Source organism: Poecilia mexicana, unplaced genomic scaffold, assembly GCF_051168715.1.
Source record: "Poecilia mexicana isolate PSO_F unplaced genomic scaffold, ASM5116871v1 scaffold_16, whole genome shotgun sequence".
NCBI lineage: Eukaryota > Metazoa > Chordata > Actinopteri > Cyprinodontiformes > Poeciliidae > Poecilia > Poecilia mexicana.
Window position 1 is genome coordinate 25,143,223 of NW_028263385.1, and position 18,213 is coordinate 25,161,435.

The window sequence follows — 18,213 nt, forward strand, 5'->3', positions numbered from 1 at the left end:
TATTACGACCGACCAAAGCAGGGAGTGAAATTGATTGGAGGGGCGTGCTTTTTATAGAGTAAATTGCGAAAATAACTTGCTAGATATTGAGGGTTGCAGTTGTTATGGATAAATGGGCAAATATATTTACATTTAAAGAACTGCGTACAGTTAAAATTAGCAAAACATATCCAGGTGAACATTTTAAACTTAAGTCATAAAGGCTTAAAAGGTCATTTGTTGGCTACTTGTCCACAAAAGATTAAAATAAAAGCAGATTCTACGAACAAAGACGTACAAAGAATAGAAAACAAACGACAAAAGTCACATCTAACAATAAGAAGAAACATATGAGAAAGATCTCCCATTTTGAGAAACCCTGAAAAATTGATTAATGACTCATTTGAGGAGCAAAACAGGCTCAAACTAAATGGGATTCTGGGAATATGGGGAAAAATAGGAGACGGCGCTGTTTATCACCCGAATACAGACCTGGCCAGGGAGCTGGAAAGAAGCTGGTAGTGATTTTACAAGACAAAAGGTAGTCTGTTCCATCATTACACAATTCGATCGCCGCTGTCGGACAATGCGAAACGTTCTGTGTACATTATCCTGATATAATGGTGTTGTCGGAGAGCAGAGGGGAGCTGGAAGCGGGCGAGCAGGGAGGGAGACGGAGGGCCGCGGTGAAACGGATATGGAAGCTCTGCAGGAGGTGAAGAGGGACTGGGGGGAGACAGAAGTGGAAGAGAGAGAAGAGAAATATCAGCACGCTGAAAACAAAAGAAGTGTGAAACAAAAGATGCTCCAGGGAGTGAAATGTAGGTACAGCTGTGAGACCTAATGAGCAAATAAAAAAAGACAGTACAGTTCTTGGGAGAGAACCAACATTTGTTTTAAGCTTGAACTGTCCGTCTGATTCAGGTGCTGGAAGTGAAAACATCTTTCAGTTCCATAAATCATGTTAGGATAAACTAATGAAAGCGTGTGGAAGGTCAACAATGTTAAAGTAATGAATGTAGGTCACTTACAAGCAATAGTTCCATTAATAATCAGCAAGCAGACAAAAAGTCTCATTTGTTTAGGTGTAATCCTCAGAAAGTTTATATTATAAATCCCTGGGGTTGTTTAAGACAATTTATACAGTTTTAGCTTAAAAGCTGCAGAGCCGAGATTATGTTACTTTAAGTTTCAAGTTTTCCTGTTGGCATATTTTTTATACAGGAAAACCGTTATTGTCTTTAACCCTGTTTTTGCCCTAATTAGATAAATAAACATACAGTGGATCCCAAAAGACTGAAAGTTATGGATGAAAACTGACTGGTACTGAAGCCAAGATACTCAAAGCATAGAAAACTCTCCTATGTGAGACAATAAAGACCCATCAAACGAACATCGAGGTTCCAGAGGATGTATAGAATTCAAAGGTATAGAATAAAACCTTCAGAGTAGTTATTGCAACAGTATAAAGAAAAATAGTCGAAAAGTGTCATATTACTTACAACAATGAAAAAGAGCTGTTTTTATGACAACAAAGAAATACTAAAATAATTGCAGAAGACCCAGATTCTACTGAACCCAACAGATGAAATTAAACTCTTCATCATCAGACTTGCTGAACCAGCGATGGTTTCCCTGTGTCTCCATGGCTCCACTCATATCACAGTTTTCTTTTGGGACATTCTGACTGCAGCGCTTAGACTCTACAGCATTTTCATCAACCCAGAACCAGAACTGCTGGCGGCAGACGTAGTGAAGTCCGATCCACATGAAGGGACTGTTGGCTTTCTCAGCCTCCAGCTCAGCAAAGGTCTGGATCTGTTCATCCAAGATGGAGGTCAGACCTCTGTGGTTATCTCTGCAGTAGTTCAGAGCTTCTTCCCAGGTCTTGTTTTGGTCAATCAGTAAAAAAGGTGAAGCTTAAAAAAAAAATTAAACATAGTTTACATGACAGGAAGTCAAGATATCCAGTGATTTATGACAGAACAACAACATTGTATCCTAACATTACACAACACGGGTGATACAGATAAGGTGCTGTTATGCAGCATCATGGCTCCACAGTGGTGCAGTTGGTAGAGCTGTTGCTTTGCAGCAAGAAGGCTCTGGGTTCGATTCATGGCCCGGGGTCTTTCTGCATGGAGTTTGCATGTTCTCCCTGTGCATGGTGGGCTCTCTCTGGGTTCTCCGGCTTCCTCCCACAGTCCAAAAAATGACTGTCAGGTTAATTGGTTTCTCTAAATTGTCCCTAGATGTGAGTGTGTGATTGGTTGTGTGTCCTGTCTGTCTCTGTGTTGCTCTGCGACAGACTGGAGACCTGTCCAGGGTGTACCTGCCTCTCACCCGGAACGTTAGCTGGAGATAGGCACCAGCACCCCTCCCGTCTCCACTAAAGAACAAGGGTGTATAGAAAATGGATGGATGCAGCAACATGTACATCTTATAGTAATCCAATATATTTGAATTAATCAAATTCAGCTTTGCAGTTCATCTGAAAGCTGAAATTATCACATCATATTATATAGGTTTTTGATGGTGAGAGTTAGTGAACATGGATCACTTACCAATTTTTGTTCCAGTGATTTTCACTTCACAGAGAATCATAAATGTATTTTCTGGTCTGATCACAGTGACGTATCATCCCGACACTGAAGTGGGAAACTCGTAGACATTGATCTGGCCCGTCTTGAAGGCTGAAATGTTTTGAACCCTGGATAAGAGAGAATTAAAGGTACCACTAACATAACAGAAGGATTTTCAACAGCAATGAGATGAAAACTGGAAATAAGATGCAAATTCACATTTTTCCCCATGTGCAGGTTGCCAAGGAGATAAAGATGTTAACTTTATACAAATGTTTAAAACACGGATGCAAGATTGTGTAGATTTGCACAGACTACAATTAACAAATATGTATTTTATAGCTCAGTAAATCAGTGATTGCTTTGGATGAAACACATGTCAAATCCTGAAAAGAAGTCAGTTTAAGGTAAGATGAGACTTACAGCTTGTTGTTGGTGCCGTTGTTCTGACGAGAGTTCCCAATGTAGATCTTGGCACCTGATATGTTAGTCACACCATTATTCTGATGAAAATTGTAGATAGAGATACAGGAAATGTTGTAAACATCCTGCAGGTCTACAGACCACCAGGGGTCAGTCTGCTGGTTGGTGTGAGAACAAGTTGATTGCTCCCCATCCAAGGCTCTGTCAGCAGTATAATGTATTTCATCAATGCCTATATAGGTTGCAGACTGATATGCTGTCTTGTCCGTCAGCTCTATGTTTGGTGTGTTGCAGTTTTCTGTGGGTGAAACTTTCAAATTACAGAGAATTTAACTTCAATTTATTGATCTTCACATTACAATAATTTTATAATTTATTTGTCTTCACATGAGTTATCTACAACAAAGTTATGATGTGAAAAGTTAAACATTAAATGGTTCAAAGGAAAAACGACGTTTGACCTACTTGGGCCGTGACTTGCACACAGCCTTCCTGCAGAGAAAAACAAACAGATAAAAATTAAGTTTTTTATAGTGGAAAATATCAGAGCCATTTCAAGATTGAATACAGTCATTAATACTCATAAACTTCTGCTTCAGACCCTGAAATTAAACCCTTATTATGAAGTTTGGCATTATTTTTGCTGTGGGATAAAGTAGGAGGTCACTGACAGTAAAACTAAACTCTTAGGGCTTTTTAAAATATTTGTAACAATAAAACATCAAATTAAAAAATAAATAAGCAGCTTACCACTCAGACAGATGAAGAACAGAATCCACAACATCTTTGGAGGACAAACAAACTAAAATGACTTTTTCTTCACTAAACTATATTCAGACCAGAGGATGTTCCCTGATGCCTCCTCCTCTACTAATAAGTAAAATAAGAGTCAGTTTGGGTTGATGTAGCTTCACTCCTCTTTCAGGATCTTTCCCTCTCTAAGCTCATGTAGATAAGATCCAGTTTCATATTTACACCTGAATTTGAATATATTTCTCTCCCTTCATAAGGGAGGGTTTGTAAATGCACTATTATATTTTATGCTGCTGATTCAAAATTGTGGATATTTTTCTTTTTATAGCATTTGCATTTCAGTGGGAGAAAATTCCACACAACTGAGCACAGAGTTGGATTGTGTTGAGACCAGGTGTTGGTCTCACACAATCAGATGTTGTCTCTGAAATGTCATTTTATTTGCTTATCGCACAAACTAATCACTTGTTAGTCATGAAGCTTTTTATAGCCTTCACATTAAATATTAATTCACCAAAAATATCAGAAATGTAAATGAAAAAACTTGCAGCAGCCCTTTGTCAAACACCATTTGATTTCTGCCCTGCTGGTGTTGATGCAATCGTTGTTTTTTGGTCGTCACTATGTCATTATTATTATTTTTAAAGCTGACAGGTAAAAATAAAACATAACTGAATTTTTTTGACCCCATCAGTCAAAATGACAAAGAAACATTTTAGCACAACCCCTGGTGTGAACAGAAGTTGGTGAAGCTCTATTAAAGAATGAACTCTAGGTTAGAGATATTTGATCTTTTACTGAAACTGGAGTGTACACTTTTTAATTTTTGAAATATTGACTGGCACCATCAGTGTGAGAAAGCGAACAACAAACTACACAACTACTTTGGAGAAAAAATGAATATGAGCTCCAATGTAAATCAGAGAGCAATCTTTGAACGAAGGCAGAGCTAAACTAACAAGCTCTTCTTTTTTCTACTCTGCTGTTCATTTGGGAACAACATATTTCACTAACATATCTTGCGAAGCCCGGTGGTCGGGGAACTGAGGCGTATAAACTTATGAAGATATAAATCTGCTCCACAAGTGAAACTCTCAGCACACCGGAGACGCTGGCAATCCGGTTTTAAGATAAAATAAAAAAAAATAAAAATAAAAGATTTCCTCTTTCTAAAAATCACCCTGTAATTCACTAGAGAGGAATAATTATATTGTCAGATGTCACTAATAGTCACACAACACAAATGGCCATACAGCCATGAACAGCTGACACTTGTTTGATAACCAAAGTAGAAATATTTGCACTGTCCTATTTCTTCTGTATTGAACACAAAATACATTTTCAGGTTTGGTTACAATTATGTTTCACCCGTACAAATAGTTGACTCAATAAACATTTATTTTGCTGTGAAATGAACTTGAGGAAATGTAACAAATAATCTAAATATAGAAAGCTGCATTTGAAAGACTTACATGTGGAAAGAATCGCATCCTTTTCCTTCAGAGTCCAGTAACCCATCTGATGGAGCCATGGGCAGGATAAGCCATGCAATCAGTTTATGAAAGGAAACGCTTTGTTGTTTATGCAGTAGCATGCTCAGTCGATTAAATTAAAAAAAAAATAATAATAAAAATAGCAATCTCATAAAGTTTTGGAAAATATAATCTTATCAAGCTTTCCACTGTTAAAATAGGGCATACAAACAATTGTGAAAGCTACATGTGGCCACAGTGGATAATTATTAAGAATTGTTGAGTAAACAAAAATATTTTGCTGATGTAAATAAATCCCCTGTAGGACAACTTTAAGAACCTTTTACAGGTCCTATTGTGGTCTCTGAGCTGGGACAATGGAAATTCCTCTCCACAAAATAGGCATGGAGTTAATGGTCCCAGGTCAGATGGTCTGCTAATTGTTTCCTGTAAGTACAAAGAAATTAAACTTAGCTTTACTTTTCTGTAAGTCCATCTATAGGTTTCAGAAAAATTATCAAATGAATATGCAAAGCATACACAACAGCATCAACAACTGAAACAGCAACAGGACATGTCCACTGGATTTATAGCAAAGTTATAACAAAGTCATAAGAAAGTGGAGAAATCATACAATACCTGTTCAATGCTGAGGTTACACTGAACAGGGCGGATGTATAATGTGGCATAGTAAATAAGCGAAGCAGAATCTTTAAGATATTGAGTTTGGGCATGGCAGAACTGACAGCTGTCGAGTCCTGGTGCTGCCCCAAGCCCTCATTAACTCAAAACCGCCTGCTTGTGTGAACGTTGGATAACTGGAATATATAAATTCAGTGAAGTTTTGGGGGCTATGTCTATTACCTGAAAAACAAACATGTTGGAAAAACAAAAGTCTTAGGAGTAAACATTTACAAACAATTGACATGTGTCATATATATTGACATATATATTTATATGTATACACACACACACATAATATATATTTATATATACACACAAGCATCTCTCCCCCAACCCTGCCTGTCATGATTTATGATGTGGTTTGGTGAGGTGAGAAACAGGACGCAGGCAGACCCAGGTAAGGTGGTGAAAATGATGAATTTAATGAAAATATCCGGAAAACAGAGCAACAGAGAACAACACGAGGAACATCTGACGACATGGGGAAACAGGCAACACATGACAAGGATCCGACCAGAGATGAGGACAACAGGTGGTTTTAAATACACACGGGGTAATCAAGGGGATGAGACACACCTGGAGAAAGCGTAAACGTATTGAATGTAGGTCACTTACAAGCAATAGTTGCATTAATAATGAGCAAGCAGACAAAAAGTCTCATTTGTTTAGATGTAATCCTCATAAAGTTTATATTATAAATCCCTGGGGTTGTTTAATAAGACAATTTATACACTTTAAGCTTAAAAGCTACTGTGCCGAGATTATGTGTTACTTTATTAATTTTTCATGTTTTTTCATGTTGGCATGTTTTATAAAGGAAAATTAGTGTGCTATTGTCATTTAACCCTGTTTTTGCCCTAATTAGATTAGCAAGTAAACATACAGTGGATCCCAAAAGACACCTAAAGATTATAGATGAAAACTGACTGGTACTGAAGCCAAGATACTCAAAGCATAGAAAACTCTCCTATGTGAGACTGAAATAAAAACTCATCAGAATTTAAAAACTATTTTGTCAACAAAAAAAAGACATATCTTCTAGAACTGATCAGATACGAGCTGAATCTCCAGACACTTTGAACATAAAATATAGTTAAACTCAATAGTGGTCATGGAACAATATATTTGCTTTGTATGACATTTATTAAACTGGTTTGACATAAAGAAAATGTTACTCAATATCAACGGTCACAAAATCAATTCCTTACAAAGTTATTTTATGTTTAATAGAAAGCAAAAAATAATTAAAACTCAAAATTTCAGAAACCAACACCCAGGTTCCAGAGGGATGTATATGGTTCAAAGGTGTAGAATAAAACCTTCAGAGTAGTTATTGCAACAGTATAGAGAAAAATAGTTGAAAAGTGTCATATTACTTACAACAATGAAAAAGAGCTGTTTTTATGACAACAAAGAAATACTAATATAATTGCAGAAGACCCAGATTCTACTGAACCCAACAGATGAAATTAAACTCTTCATCATCAGACTTGCTGAACCAGCGATGGTTTCCCTGTGTCTCCATGGCTCCACTCATATCACAGTTTTCTTTTGGGACATTCTGACTGCAGCGCTTAGACTCTACAGCATTTTCATCAACCCAGAACCAGAACTGCTGGCGGCAGACGTAGTGAAGTCCGATCCACATGAAGGGACTGTTGGCTTTCTCAGCCTCCAGCTCAGCAAAGGTCTGGATCTGTTCATCCAAGATGGAGGCCAGACCTCTGTGGTTATCTCTGCAGTAGTTCAGAGCTTCTTCCCAGGTCTTGTTTTGGTCAATCAGTAGAAAAGGTGAAGCTTAAAAATAAGAAACAAATAAACAGAAAAGAACTCAGTTTAAAATAAAGTGTTGGAATGTAAACACTTTATTTTACTTTGTAAAATAATTTATTTTGTTAAGGGTGAAGTAAACCCTGTGAAGCATCAAGAACAGGAAGAAAATATCTCAGCCTGGTTAGAGGAAAGTGTTGTCTCCAGTCAGTCAGATGAAACTTTATCTAACATTCATTTCCTACATTTCTGAATATTACAGACATGTGAATATCTGAGAAAACAATAAGCTGCTGTGTTGCAGCAGGATATTCAAATGTTTTGGTAGCAAAATATGTTTGCATTAATTAAATGTTAGTCAGTTTCCCTAAAAGCTGAAACAAAGAGACGTATTTTATTTATATTTCCATGGTGAGTACTGATAAACAAGATAAACAAGATCACATACCCATTTTTGTTCCAGTGATTTTCACGTCACAGAAAATCATCAATGTATTTCCTGGTCTGATCACAGTGACGTATCGCCCCGACACTGATGAAGGAAACTTATAGACATTGATCTGGTTTGTTAGGAAAGCTGTGACGTTTTGAACCCTGGATAAGAGAGAGAAGATTAAAGATACTGCTAACATGACAAAGACAATTCTTCAACAGCAATGAGATAAAAACTGGGAATTACATTTAATTCACATTTATCCCAGTGTCTGCAGATTTCCAAGAAGATAAAGATGTGAACTTTGGTGCCCAATGTTTAAACACTGTGGTATATATTGAAAATCCTGCAGTTACCAAATATGTGTTTTGAAGGTCAACTAGAAAGTGGCATTTCTTATGAAAATGCAAGTGTGAATCCTCAATGCTGAATGCTTTTGGTGAAAATGGCAAAAGCATTTGAAGCCAACTGCTGAAGATTTGCAGAAAGATAAGAAATAGTCCATGCAGTGTGAAAAACCCAGGTAAAAGCCAAAATTAGCTAAAAAGCTACAACTAGCTAAAATACTAATGATAGCATCTGGGATTAGCGTCTGAGTTACAGTCTATTCCATGCAATGTAAAAAGAAAAACTCATGTAAAACCTAAAATTTGAAAAGGACAGAAACATTCTCCAATTCCTTCTGATAAAAATGGCGGGTGAATGAAATTCATACCTTTTATGGTTCCTGACTGATATTAACATTTGTTTGGATGCATCGTTTAGCACCACAAAAGATATGCCACACGCAGTATGAAAAAAGCAATGTCAAAAGCTTAAATTATTCCCTGGTGTTAAACAGCATAAAAGCTGTTAAACTGCCTAACTTCAAAATGGCCGCTGCCTTGTGTCCTCCATGACAGCCCTGAAACTGAATGATTGATTGAAATTCATAGGCAGGACCTGAATCATCCACTGTAAAGCACAACAGACATTTTACATTGTAATTAACAATTCTGCCACACGATGGAGCTGTTTCCCCCACGGGGTGAAAAATTCATAAAAAGCTGAATATTATAAAAAGTACGGAGGTTAAGAATACCAAGAGATACAGTCGGCATTAGGAGAGCAACCTGAACAGCATAAAAGTTGAATGGTGAAAATATCACAAAGTATGCAGGAGAAGAAGCTCGGCAAAAATTTATGGAGCAACCAGAAAAGTGGAACTCAATAGTGTGAATGCAAAGCCCCTGAGAAAGCTAATGTGAATGATTGATTGCAGTAGATGATACAGATGTGATAGCCTAAAAACATGAAATAATCAATTTGAGGTAACATGAGACTTACAGCTTGTTGTTGGTGCCGTTGTTCTGACGAGAGTTTCCAATGTAGATCTTGGCACCTGATATGTTAGTCACACCATTATTCTGATGAACGTTGTAGATAGAGATACAGGAAATGTTGTAAACACCCTGCAGGTCTACAGACCACCAGGGGTCAGTCTGCTGGTTGGTGTGAGAACAAGTTGATTGCTCCCCATCCAAGGCTCTGTCAGCAGTATAATGTATTTCATGAATGCCTGTATAGGTTGTAGACTGATATGCTCTCTTGTCCATCAGCTGTATGTTTGGTGTGTTGCAGTTTTCTGTGGGTGAAACTTTCAAATCACAGAGCATTTAGCTTCAGAGTGTTGTTCTTCACATAACAATCATTTTATGGCTTATTTGTCTTCTAACATATCCACAATAAATTCTTGACATGAATAGTTAAACAATAAATGGATCAAAACAAAATACACAATAGACCTAATTAGTTCAGTTTGTTGGTAGTCATCTTTAATACAATCATTAATATGTATAAACTTCAGCTTCCAACACTAAACTTAAACCCATTTTATGACGTATGATTTAATTTTGCTGTGTACTAAAGTGGGAAGTCATTAACATTGAACTCTTAGAGCTGTTTTAATACTTGTAACATCAGATTATGAAGTAAATGAGCAGCTTACCACTCAGACAGGCGAAGAACAGAATCCACAGCATCTTTGAGGACAAACACACTAAAATTAGTTTTTCTTAACTAAAGTTGACTATATATTCAGAACAGAGGCTGTTCCCTGCTGCCTCTTCCTTTACAAATAAATTCAGTTTGGGTTGATATAACTTCACTCCTCTTGTCACAATGTTTCTCTCTTCAAAAGCATGTAAATAAAAATCCAGCTTCATGCTTCCACCTGGATTTTAATATGTTCAGCGTCCTTCACAGTGGGCGGTTTGCAATTTCTCCACTGTGTTTTATTCAAATGGTTCAAAATTATACTTTTCTTTGTATATTATTTGCATTGGTGTGAGAACAGATCTCACATACACTCTAAAATGTTTTTGGCTGTAGTTCATTTGATGGACTTATGTACACTAATCCATTTGGTTTTGTGATGACAACTCACTGTTCTGCCTTCAATTGGCCTGGTTAGAGGAAAGTGTTGTCCCCAGTTGTGCAAATAAAACTTTCTCTAAAACGCATCTGCTATATTTCTGAATATGACAGACATGCAGCCCACAATGTGAATATCTGAGAAAACAATAAGCTGCTGTGTTGCAGCAAGATATTCAAATCTCCTGGTAGTGCAGTATATTTGCATTAAAGGCTAGTCAGTTTCCCTGGAACCTGAAATGATGATACATTTAGTTATGTATCTTTTCATGGTGAGTGTTGATGTACATGGATCACTTACCCATTTTTGTTCCAGTGATTTTCACGTCACAGAGAACCGTAAATGTATTTTCTGGTCTGATCACAGTGACGTATCGCCCCGACACTGATGAAGCAAACTCATAGACATTGATCTGGTTTGATAGGAAAGCTGTGATGTTTTGGACCCTGGATAAGAGAGAGAAAATTAAACCTACCACTGACATAGCAAAGACAATTCTTCAACAGCAATGAGATAAAAACTGAAAACAAAATGTAACTTCACATTAATCTCCATGTGCAGGTTGCCAAGAAGATAAAGACGTGACGAGAGTTCCCGATGTAGATCTTGGCACCTGATATGTTTGTAGATTTAGTTCCATAGTCCAAATTACTGACAGATACAGGTAATGTTGTAAACACAATGCAGGTCTACAGACCACCAGGGGTTAGGCAGCTGGTTGGTCTGAGAACAAGTTGATTAATAAAAGGCTCTGTCAGCTGTGTATGGTGTTCCTTCATCATAAATGTAGGTTGAAGACTGATATGCTCTCTTGTCCGTCAGCTCTATGTTTGGTGTGTTGCAGTTTTCTGTGGGTGAAGCTTTCAAATTACAGAGAATTTAACTTCAGAGTGTTGATCTTCACATGATTTTGAATTATTTGTCTTCTAATATATCCACAATACATCCATTTAACGAATTAACATTAAATGGATCATAGCAAAGAAAAATGGGAAACATCCAGTTTTTTGTAGTTCACTTTGTCGGTAGTCAGAGCCACTTTTATCTTTAATACAATCATTAATATGTATAAACTTCAGCTTCCAGCCCTAAAATCAAACTCATTTTATGAAGTATGATTTAATTTTGTTGTGTACTAAAGTACGAAGTTATTAACACTGAACTCTTAGAGCTGTTTTAATATTTGTAACATCAAAACTATAAAGTAAATGAGCAGCTTACCACTCAGACAGATGAAGAACAGAATCCACAGCATCTTTGAGAACAAACACTAAAATTAGTTTTCCTTCACTCAACTGTGTTCAGACCAGAGGATGTTCCCTGATGCCTCCTCCTCTACTAATAAGCTAAATAAGAGTCAGTTTAGGTTGATGTAGCTTCTCTCCTCTATCAGGGGGTTTCCCTCTCTAAGCTCATGTAGATAAGATCCAGTTTCATGTTTCCACCTGAATTTGAATATATTTATCTTCCTTCACAATGGAGGGTTTGAAAATACACTATGTTATTTTACACTTCTGGTTCAAAATTGTATCTGTTTTTCTTTGTTTATTATTTGCATTGCAGTGGTAGTACATCTCACATAACTCTGGTGTAATTGTGTTGTACAATATGAAACATGATGATGCCATCTCTAAAATTTAATTTTGTCCTTTTGATCATACAAACTAATCACTTGTTCATCCAGAAGCTTCTTTTAGCCTTTACATTAAATATTAATTTATCAAAAAATGTATAAATGTAAATATAATTGTAGGTCCCTGAAAAAACTTAGTCACAACCCAAACACCATCTGCTTCCTGCTCTGCTGGTTTTTTGGTAGTCACTATTTCACTGTTATTATTTTAAAAACTAACGGGTTAAATTAAAATATTATTGAATTGTTTGACCCCGTCAGTAAAAATATCAGACAAAGGTAAAAGTCTAGTGCAAACCTCTGTTGTGAACAGAGGTTGGAGAAGCTCTATCAAAGAATGAAGGTTAGACATACTTTATCTTTTATTGAAACTGTGGTGTTCATTTTACATTTTTTTGAAATACTGATTTGTACCATCAGTGTGTCAAAATCAACAACAGACTCCACATACCCTGGTGAAAAATAAATATACTAAGTATGTTAAATTTTAGTAAAAGCATACTTTAAGTCAGACTAGTCATGAGTATACTTCAAGTTCACTTACGGTTACCGTATTAGTCCAGTGCATATTTTCTGTGGATTTTTCTTCAACCACCAGGGGGCTCTTTAGCAAGAAGTCAATCATTGGAAGTCAGAATTTGAAATCAAAGAAGAAAGCGCTAATTTTCATTTAGGACAAGCAGATGCTAGCAGCAGGCACGACGGAGAAATGTTTTCAAACTCACACCCCCTCATCATGGAAACCACACGAAGGAAAAGATGCCTCTTTTAAGCTGAAGGCTATCGATCTAACAGTACAGGAGGGACATAGAGCCGCTGAACGAATCCATGGTTCGGCTTTGAAGATGCAGGGCTGGGTCCTTAATAGCAGGTTTACTAAGGAAAACCGAGAGCAGCAGAGATATCAGCGGCTTATATATGTACGCTTCCGGTTTTTAAAACAAAAAAAAACTTTGTGGGTGCGACTTATAGTGAGGTCGATAGTCTTATAGTCTATAGTCCAGGAAATACGGTAGTTAACTTAAAGGGTGACATTTTGGAACAGCTAATTTTGCTTAGTGTATTTTAATAGTAATTAAATTGTATTAAATAACAATTTAAAGTGTACCAAGTGTACTTTCACGTAATTTTTTTGGAACAGTTAAGTTACACTTAGTATACTTTAAGTATATTGATTTTTATGTAATATAAACGTGCCTGATTAGTGTATTTTGAGTGCACTTACATTTAGTGTTAAGGACAAGTATTGTTTTTGTTGTAGAACCTCTGTCACTACCATAAGTAGTGTTTGATATTTTGAAGCATGAACACGTTTACTTTGTTAAACAACATTACATCAAGTTCCACTGTAAGGATTGTGCAGAAGCAACGAAAACCTTTAACAAAATGAGCAAAAAGTGTCATTTTTATCCTGATAATGTGGAGTGAGTGAGAAGTTTTATAAAAATATATTCTACTCAGGTCAAGTCCAAATGATCGAAACCGTACTTAAGTACGGTACACAGGTATATTTAATTTGTTCTCTGCCGATTTCACAAGGGCACTACTTTGTCCAGAGGGAAAAACTTTGACTTGACTAATAACCAAAAGAACAAACAAATATTTAGCTTAATAGAAGCGAGTTCTTGATATTTATATGCCAGCTTGTTGTTAGAATTACATTGTACGTATCCAAGATGGCATAAAAATGTACATGCCTCAAACTTTTTTCCAATCGGTGAGGAACTGTTCCCTCCATGAGACTTTAGCAAAAGAAAACATAAGATGCTCATCATATACAGTAAATACCATAAGGTTTGCGATGTTTTATTTTTCTATTGGACAGATCCTCGCTGTAAGCTTGCATCTATAAACTACGCGCATATGTTTCTGCATATATCAATATGGACATAACTATTATTTTACACTTTTCTTCTAACGCTTGATTCAGCATATCAAATGAAAACAGGGACATCGTGTCCCAACTTTTTATTCACCACTTAATACTTTAGTGGTCATCAGTTATGTGTGAAAAGGAAACATTTGCGTAACCACGGCAACCGCTCAGTCGTTTCACCCTCCGAAAGCCAGAATGAGTAAGTTAACAGTATCCGGGGACTCCTGGATCATTAACGCGCGTTGAAACCTTCTTCACATGCTTGGCTTTAGCACACCCATGTGCAAATGCACCATTGTTCTACTTTCCTCTCCAATGCAATAAACCTGAGTGCATGTGTGCCAACACACTCAGCACACCTCCAGGCATCTACAATCAGTCACCTTCTCAGAAATCAAGGGGAAAAAAATCTCCATCCCTCCCCCTCCTGGGATAACGCTGTGGGCTAAAGTCAAGATTTGTGTAAGCTGAGATGGTCTTGTTGTCTAGAGAGACACGTTTAATATTTTTGAATAAAATTAGATGTGTGTTTAGGAGAAGTTTAGGTTATTATAATTTAACATGTATAACGTGACCTGCAGAGTACACACAGAGGTGGTCTGGTCTTCCTAAAAATAAATAAAAGGCAGAAGAATTTATTTTAATTTTAATTTGGCTTTGTAGAAAGCACTGAGATAGTGGGGGGGAAAGAGAGGAAGCAAGAAAAAGGGAAAAAATTGATTATTTTCATTGTGGCCGTTGTGGGTTTGTTTGATTGTGCTGTGTTTGGAGCCACGGATGTAAAGCCACATTACAAGCTAAAGTGTGATGGACAGAAATGGGAGGTGACCAGTTTGCCACAGTGATTGCTGAGCAAAACAGAAATCAACAAAACTCATAGAAATGAGAGGACAAACAAAAAGAGAGAAATGTTTGACCTAAAAAGCTCAAAGTAAATGATTTTGCTTAAGATTTTGATAAAAATGTAAACAATGTCCAGGGAGTGAATCCCTGGATGAGCAGCGTTTGTCACCCATTCAGTCGTCACGGTTCGCGCAGCGTTCCCCGAATACACGTTCAGACCAACTGGTGAAAGGAGGGCCACTTTTACTACAAAACTAAAAGAAACATGCAGTTATTTCAGTGCAGAGATTAAAACATCTAAAATACTGCATAAAGTAACAAATCAACAGAAAGTAATAGATGCGAGCTTTGTGTAATCCCTGGTGAGTTTGATGTTTGTGCACGTTTGCCTGGGCAGCAGATAACAATGTTAAGTTTAAACCACTCTCATGTGCTACCTCAGGATTTGTATTGACCACTTTGCATTTCGCTGCAGAGGAAAGCCCCTCCCACGCCGCCGTCACTTTACCGGTTCTTCCTGGGTGATCTGCTGGTTGAAAAAAACATGTTTCTGTTTTTCGCTACGGCAAACACTGAGGCGTTTCTCAGCACCTCATGCATGAAAACGCAGCTACAGGAAGGCACATGTTCACAGATTGTACAGCGTCAATAAAATCATTATCATTTATTTATTTATTAACACTGAAACTGTCAGACGTGCAAGTTAAATCGATTATCCAGACAACAGCAGCCAACCAGCAAAGCCCTCTCCAAAGACCTAATGCATTTGAAAAGTCTTTTTTTCTTATTAATTTAATAATTATCAACAACAAAATGACAAAGGTATGTTTTATCTGGATTTCAGTAATCTAGCTGTCATCTAGGACAGTTTGGAGACACCAATTACCAAACAATCATGGTCTGGACTGTGGGAGGAAGTCAGAGTACCTGGAGAAAATCACACATGCACAGGAAGAACATGAGAACTCTGTACAGAAAGACGCCAAGCCGGGATCTGAACCCAGGACCATCTTGCTGCAAAACAAGTAAGACGGTTGTTGTTGGTTTTGCAGAAACGACTGACGTAATTTCTACTAAAATTTACAAATTGCTTTGTAAATGATAGAACTTAAAGACCAGAGGATTAACTGCAAACTTTACATGATTCTCACTGTCTATTTTTATTTATTTTTATATTTTTGGAGTTGCATACAAAAGGAGACGGTCAGGGGACCTTGGTCACTGAGTCGAGGTGAGATGCTGTTGCTGCCGCTGCTGTTGCTGCTGCTGCTGCATGGCAGCTGTCATGTCTGTCATCTTTTAGAAATGTGGAAGTCATATTGGACTTTGAAGCCAGTTTATTGGTGAAGAACCTTAAGGAGCGATTAAGTCGATTTCTCTGAATTGGAACACCAACATTCTGCTTTAAAACACAAACAGAAAGCAACCTGAATGACGGGGTTTTTTTCCTTTCGTTTTATATAGATTTTATATATTTTTAACATTTTTTTATGCTAATAGTACACATTATCAGTCAATAACAAAAGGCAAAAGACAAAGCAGATGGACAAATAGACACCGTGTACACCACACAATGTAAAACCTCCATGAGCAATACATCGTAAAAAACAAAACAAACAAAAAAATCACTAAATCAAATGTTGACCTGATGACAAACGTGTAGCCAAGAATTTCTTTTGAATATGAAACAACCAAGTTTCAACATAATTAGAATCAGTCATATAGCATGACATCACTTTATCAACCGGTTTATCATGCTTTTTAAACATCATTGTTTTGGATGCTGAATCCATGGCAAATCCTTCTAAGATTATCAGGCAGTGTGCTTTTTCATTAGAGGTTTCCACTTGAGTGAAAACAGGCCTGCATTCAAGGCTTCATCCGCAGCACCTGAGATCCTAGCAACGCCCCTGAAACATTTGTCTTGGCTCTATTTCTATCTAGCTCTGGCTCATTGTCCATCCTGCTTTCTGTCTGTCTCTGACAGATTTTACTGTCCAGGATGTGCTGAAATGTTTTTTTTTTTTTTTTTCCAACTGCAATTGCTGGACTAAATTAGACTATAAAACCATCATCTGTATAGCGCCTTTTAGGATCTCCGTGTTCTTTGCGTGTGTACGTTAGGTAATCACGGGAGATTTTATTTTCACCCTTCATTTCCTTGAATTAAGTGTAAAATTGTGTCAATCTAGTACTTGTGGCGAGACTTGAAGAATGGTGTCCATGGATGCTATTTATCCAGCCTGACTGAGCTTGAGTTTTATTTATTATTAAAGAAAATCTTTAATCTCTAGATGTCCGAAGCTAGAGCAGAGACATACAATTCGATATTGTTGGCTGGAATCATAGAGGGGGGGAATGACTGTGTGACTCACTTCACAGTTTCACATTACTCTGATCCGGTGCATCGCATAAACTTGGAAAGAAATACATTATGGTCTGTGGTCGTGATGTGACTAAGTGTGGAAAAAGTTCAAGGGGTATGAATAACTTTGCAAGGCTCTGCAAAATGGTCTCTCCATCTCTGACAGTCTGTCTCTTTCACCCTCCTGTCAGTTTTGCATTTCTGTTTTGCGAGTTGTGTGCTTTGTTCTTTGTAAGGAATATTTTTGAGTGTGAACATATCAACCCCTGGGGGCCACCTTCTGTTTTGTGCCACTAAGTAAATCGACATCTGATATCACTTCCTCACTCCATCTGCAAACAAGCATTTTGTTTACGAAGACCCCAGGTGATGTTGTTTTTGTTTTTTGTTTCTTTTACAGATGGGAGGCAGCAGAGCAAACGAAATCTTAATCTGCTCGGGATTGAAAGGGGAAGAGGAGAAAATCAAAACACGGTTAATGAGGCTGGACTGCAATAGGACACCAGATGGGTTCAAACGAAATGTGCGCTCAGCACCGACTGACATCACACGAGGTGGCTCCTCGGTGTCATTTGACACATGAGAAAACACGTCAAACTTTGCGGCTTTATGCGGTCCCGACCACCCCGGTGTATTTCTCTAAGTGATCGGGTTACGTTGCGGATTAGCCCATTTGCTTCTTGATGGATTCCATTAGTTTTTTTTTTTTCTTTTTTCTTTTTGTCCGACACGTTTTCACTAATGGACAAAGACGATGTGAATAAATACAAAACGACGTCTTCATTTCAAATCGTGATTTTGTTTAACAGAAGAAAAAGAAAATGATCCAAACTTGGCACCATGTGAATAACTCATTTGTTAAATGAATTAGCTGTGACTAAACTACTAGCCACGTCTTGTCTTCATAAGGAAAAGACCCTAAGCATTCAGAAATTATCTAAATGGAATCTGATTGACAAAATGAAGTGGGATGCAACGTCTCAAAGA

At 37.3% G+C, this 18,213-nt stretch overlaps 2 protein-coding genes across 4 annotated transcripts; both read right to left on the bottom strand.

The window, feature by feature from the left end:
- Nucleotides 1-1,357: 1,357 nt before the first annotated feature.
- Nucleotides 1,358-3,768, bottom strand: LOC106926243 (fucolectin-1-like). Its single transcript, XM_015001039.2, is given in 5 exon segments — nucleotides 1,358-1,898; nucleotides 2,544-2,689; nucleotides 2,985-3,282; nucleotides 3,450-3,476; nucleotides 3,735-3,768. Coding segments are annotated over 5 exon segments (855 nt in total). The 3' UTR covers nucleotides 1,358-1,548.
- A 2,523-nt stretch (nucleotides 3,769-6,291) lies between these two features.
- LOC106926241 (fucolectin-1-like) lies at nucleotides 6,292-11,837 on the bottom strand. Of its 3 annotated transcripts, none has more exons than XM_088014198.1 (6): nucleotides 11,731-11,837; nucleotides 10,810-10,955; nucleotides 10,084-10,117; nucleotides 9,423-9,732; nucleotides 8,112-8,257; nucleotides 6,292-7,690 (listed from the first exon to the last, which is right to left on the bottom strand). In XM_088014198.1, the coding sequence occupies exons 3-6, from the start codon at nucleotides 10,115-10,117 to the stop codon at nucleotides 7,341-7,343; spliced, it is 840 nt and encodes a 279-aa protein (XP_087870324.1). In that variant the 5' UTR covers nucleotides 10,810-10,955; nucleotides 11,731-11,837; the 3' UTR covers nucleotides 6,292-7,340. The 3 variants fall into 3 exon arrangements, with proteins under 3 accessions (XP_087870324.1, XP_087870323.1, XP_014856524.2); XM_088014197.1 differs by having other exon boundaries at nucleotides 10,810-11,369; XM_015001038.2 differs by lacking the exons at nucleotides 10,810-10,955; nucleotides 11,731-11,837 and having other exon boundaries at nucleotides 10,084-10,262.
- Between the last annotated feature and the right edge of the window lie 6,376 nt (nucleotides 11,838-18,213).

What these genes read in the sequence shown, in the direction of transcription:
- LOC106926241 (XM_088014198.1), bottom strand. Translation starts at nt 10,117, where the DNA reads ATGCTGTGGATTCTGTTCTTCGCCTGTCTGAGTG. An exon ending in AACGGCACCAACAACAAGCT is followed by an intron (nt 8,258 to 9,422) that starts GTAAGTCTCATG and finishes TCTCTTATCCAG; the next exon opens with GGTTCAAAACGTCACAGCTT. An exon ending in AATCACTGGAACAAAAATGG is followed by an intron (nt 7,691 to 8,111) that starts GTATGTGATCTT and finishes CTTATTTTTAAG; the next exon opens with CTTCACCTTTTCTACTGATT.